A 5,057-nucleotide genomic window follows, 5' to 3' on the forward strand; every position below is an offset into this window, starting at 1 on the left:
CTTGCTTTCCCCTTTCCCTACTCCTGATCCATATACAGCTGTATTTCACACTGGTTATCACCAAACAACGCATGCCAGTTAAGCTCTGATATGTATAATGCAATTTACAAAAACACAATCCTTTCGCCTGGAACTAAGAGAAACAATACATAAACCTTGAAGATGACTTATGCTGTCTGTAATACAGATAAACATTAAATGGAACAATTATATAAGGAAACTTGGAAATATCCTAGAAGCTTGGAAATATCCTAATTTCACTGACAAGGATTAATAGCAATGGTACAGATGCCAGAAATAAAATATCTACTGTACCAAGGCACACTCTTAATGACTTATGGTTATGGACAGTATGTTCCTTCTAACTGTAGAGTAGAAAAAATTGCTCATAGGTCGGGTGAATGTAAGGAAAGAAAACCAGACTGATTACATATATTAAACTGCAACTATGAAATGTAAGCACACAGTAAATTAAAATATTACCTGTGTTATCTTCATCAACAATGCATATCACTTGTGAACATATCATCATATTTTGCATGACCAGGAATGTGGTATGGAGAATTAGTACTCCAATGCAGACAAGACTCACTCAAAGGACTGGCTCTGTAGAAAAACGAAGTAGCAAATATTTGTGCTTTGTTGTAGATGGGATGGTAGACATATAGGATGAACCACTGTTACACAGGTATGTAAATAAGTAGCTGAATGCGTTGTTGTGGATGTGACTATATGTGCATGACTGTGCGAGTAGGCATCCATATGTATGCATATCTGAATACTTGTATTTTGTAATGTACAATACATTTGTGTCTGCAATCAGTCTGAATGACACTGTTATTAGGTACTTGTTATACAATTACTATACTGAATATATGCTACACACAAATGTTCATTAGATGCAAACAATGTGTGTGTGTGTCTGTGTCTGTGTGTGTATGCACGTACACGCTACTGTTCATGTGGTAGTGTACCAGCAGGGCGGCGGTGATAATCGGGACCATGGATCTCCGGGGTGTATGTTAACAACACTACCATGACCCACAGATGTAGGAGGCACATATAAACGATGACAAAGACCCGGGCACTGGGGTACCTGCGCAGGAACACACCCAGCCGCACTGAGAACTTGTCCAAGGTGGAGTACGCTCGCTTAACCCCACGTGTCACACCTCCATCAAATGGTGATTCTACCAGGAAACTTGGCACACGATTTCTTACTGTGGAATTCATTACCACAATTATTATTACAACAAATATTTAAACTCTAAATCCCAAATAATAATAATAAAATCATTAGTGTGATAATACAGAATTCATAGTTTATTTTATAAAACTGAAAATATTTTATCAGATACCCTTAATAATAACAAGTTACCATACTGTACTGTCCTAAATGGATAATGAAAATTTCTCATTTATCTTCCATCATTACCATCCTTGGCAGTCTACTGTATCAATCCAAGTAAGGTCAACCGTGAGATCAGGCCTTATTTTATGAGGGCATGTACCAACCAGAAATAACTCTTCCTCAAGCTGGTGAAGTACAATCAGAGAGAATGTCCATAATGACACTGAGTTTGTCAAGGTCTGTTTAAGGTCAGCTATTTGATTAGGCCTTTTTCTCATTTGGTCAATTATTAATCATAAAGAATCCATAATGATGGTGGATTATCCAAGCCTTATGTATTGCAAATGGCTATATCTGAGTGTCTCAGAGTTTGTACACAGCAGTGCTATGACAAGACTGGGTGTGAACACAAGGACATACTACCAGTACCCACTTTAAAGGTATAACTACAAATGATTGCTTTGAATGTCGTATATGAAATACAGAAAGGTAATTCTTAACTTGTGCAAAGCAGTTCAATAGGCATCTGAATAATTTTTGTATTTCAATGTCAAGGTTAAATATATCTCCATATATCCAGCCAAGATAATTGACGTACCTACTGTTCATTTTTTTGCAGTACTCTGCCGTTGTGACTCAATTATACATATTTTGTAACTGCATTTTTTTAGATGGTGGACAGTATAAAACACGGAACCATATAACTGCAGCAGTTTTCTTACTTACTACAAGCATCATCATCATCATCTTGACCTCCCTTCCCACTCTAGGATCTCTCGTTCTTAAAAAAAGCATTTTTGCTTGGCCAGATATTTTTCCCTACACAAGAAGACAGAGAGGGGTACCCTAAAGGAATCACATGAGCCTTGCAGCCCTACTGGGCCACTCAGCACTTGCCGAAATGATAGCCATTTCTGAACCACACTTCCTTTTAGAGCAAGTGCTTTGTGGACCTATCAGACTACAAAGCAATTGCTGCTGTGGAGACTACATGAAACTCCACGGAAATGCCCAGGAGCATTTTCTGTGAACGCATATTATAACACCAATTGGGTCAAAACATCCTTTCAGAAAACTTCAATTGACATGAAATTGAAAACGGCCCATCTGGGACAAAGTTCCAAACATTCTACCAAGTTTCATCAAAATCTTTTCAAGTTCTGACCCTCCCAACATACACAAACACACAATGGACTGCATCAATATGGCCAATTTAGCTACTTTCAATTATATATTTCATCTTTACCTCTCTTCCCTTACGTAATGTCAACCTTGCATCCAATTTTAGCATCAAGAACTGGTTCTAGACAGGACTAGGCCTTCCTCAGTTGCTTCAGCCACAGTAAATGGATCTGCAAGTGTATGAGCTTTGTTCATAGCAGCTACTTTTCCCTTGTTTTAGGCTCAACCTAGAGGGTGGAATGAGAGCTTAACCCATGGATTGCACAATTACCTTTTTTTATCCCACCCTGTGGTGCAAAAAAAATGAAGGAAAAAAAAGTTTTTTGTTTTTATTCTAAACTTGAAGATAAACATCCAGGGCACCATCTGGTGAAAAGAAAAATCTCTCTCTTTCCGTATCGCCACGCGTAAGTTTGCGTAGGGGTCGAGTTGTTTACGGTGATGCATGGCCAGCACAGCCTGAGCTGTGGTTTGCAACATGACGCTGCCCAGCCTGAGCTGTGGCTCACAATCCACAGGTTAATATCATGAAAAAATTGTGTGATGCTGTTCCTCTGAGAAACTTCATGAAGTGTTGTTAAAAATCCCACTCATATGAGGTACGTCGCATGCAATAGGCTCAGAACTAGCTTCTGGCATCAAACGCAGAGTAAAGATGACAAATTTAAAGTCAACCAATGTACTGCAGTGTAGGATGTCTCAGTACTCCATCTGATTGGCAAAATCCAAAACTATCCCCAAGTTTCATAAGAAACTGAAATCTTTTGCACTATCCTGCCATCCCGAGAAAACCCAAACCAGCCCAGCCAGGACCTACACTCCTCCAAACAAATGAAACTGAAGAGATCTAGAAGGCTTTTCCAACCTTCTACCAAGGTATAGGTATATGAATACCACAGGCTGTTGTGAAGAGGAAAGGGTGAGAACCCTCCGTATGGGCAGCAGCTAGGTGCCTCTACCACTTCCACACAGCTGAATAACACATTTTTGGGTGTATGTTTGTGTGTGGACGGAGTGTCCTCCCCTATACTGACACAGTAAACGGAGCACTACGAAGGATACCAAAATTAAAGGTGGGAGCTTCCAGAACCACTTTTTCTAAACCCTGGTATGTACCCCTTAACTCTATCAATGAGTTTCAAAATTCAGCCATCTAGATGTATGTACCCCACTAAGTTGGCTGGCAGTCAGTCAGTGGGTGAGAAAAAAGATCTCAAACGTGGCTCCCTCAAGGAACCCATGTTAGGAAGTTATCCTACAGTGAGGAACTACTCCAGCAGTGACAAAGAAGAGAACGGTTCATCCTGAGGGTCTCATAGTAATCAGGAGGGAGACTAACTCTATGATGCTTAACCTCTTCTGCAGGTGGGATAAACTTTATACTCTTTAGTCTTGGTAAGCTGCACAACAGTATTACTGACAAAGTGTGACTAAACATAAAAGAATACTGTAGTAATTTTATGCATATTTCTACTCTTAAAATGGACAGAACAAATTCTAATATGACAAGAGCTCGGTAATCTGTTCATGAGCTTTGCACCTCATGTTCAGTTATATGCCAAGCTTCTTTATTCACGATTACTGAATCCAGGTCCAAGCCTCACTGGTCACACCAATCATCATCATTACAATCATCCTCCACCACCACTAACATCATCCTGCCTCTTTTTCCCACTTAAAGGTGGGATGAGGTAGGGTCAAGAAAATGAGGGAGGATCAATCAACAGCATACCCAGTGACATAGGCTGCACATTCATTCACTCACCATTCAAGATCCCAGAATTCTGACTCCACCTTACAGGCATAACCATTCACACACATGCACTTCATTACCTATTTGAATGACTTACCTTCATCTTGGCGGAACATGGTGGGTGGATCTCTGTTCAGCATCTTTTGGGATTCATCATATTGTTGCTGGGGAAGAAATTACTTCTTAGTACAATACACAGAACACTGGATATAAATGTGAAATTTATTGTGCTTTTAATCCTGTGTTGCCCCATGAGGAGCATAGGAGCCCGGGGCTAGGCAAGTTGGACCTGACATTTAAGATAAGAGTGACCTGCCTCACTCATCCCGAGTGGCATTACATAAGCAATAAACCCCAACCACTCTTTGGATATAAACCAACACAGGCTCAATTAGGTTGGAGCACTTTAATTATCCACTTAACCACCAAGTGCCCTAGTCTTGTTACATGATTGTCACCCAGTGTAGTAAATGGTTTCCTGGTGTACAGGGAACCTTTTGGCTTGTCACTCAGTGTAGAGTCATCCATACACAGGAGGAGGAGGAAAGAATGAAAGAAAGAATGACATAAGAGAAGGGAATGAAAAACTTGACACACACACACACACACACAAAAAAGAGTGGGAATGGGGAGAGGTATGATCCAGATACAAAGAAAGAGAATACATAAATGTTGGAACTCAAAAACAGCATTCCCTGTGAAGGGCCAAACAGGTACAGCATTTACTTATCACTGTGGCTCTTATGCTCCTGGTTTCACCTCACAAGTACA

At 40.2% G+C, this 5,057-nt stretch overlaps 1 protein-coding gene across 1 annotated transcript in view; it reads right to left on the reverse strand.

The window, feature by feature from the left end:
* Positions 1-951: 951 nt before the first annotated feature.
* Positions 952-5,057, reverse strand: part of LOC145416898 (golgin subfamily A member 5-like) — a 65,770-nt gene continuing 61,664 nt past the window's right edge. The window contains exons 14-15 of the mRNA XM_080285763.1: positions 4,384-4,450; positions 952-1,220 (exon numbers count right to left, since the gene is read on the reverse strand). Coding sequence (XP_080141889.1) covers positions 952-1,220; positions 4,384-4,450 — 336 coding nt within the window. The remainder of the gene's footprint in view (positions 1,221-4,383; positions 4,451-5,057) is intronic.

Source organism: Coenobita brevimanus, chromosome 108 (assembly GCF_032717465.1).
Source record: "Coenobita brevimanus isolate Jiangsu-jjx chromosome 108, ASM3271746v2, whole genome shotgun sequence".
Classification (NCBI taxonomy): domain Eukaryota; kingdom Metazoa; phylum Arthropoda; class Malacostraca; order Decapoda; family Coenobitidae; genus Coenobita; species Coenobita brevimanus.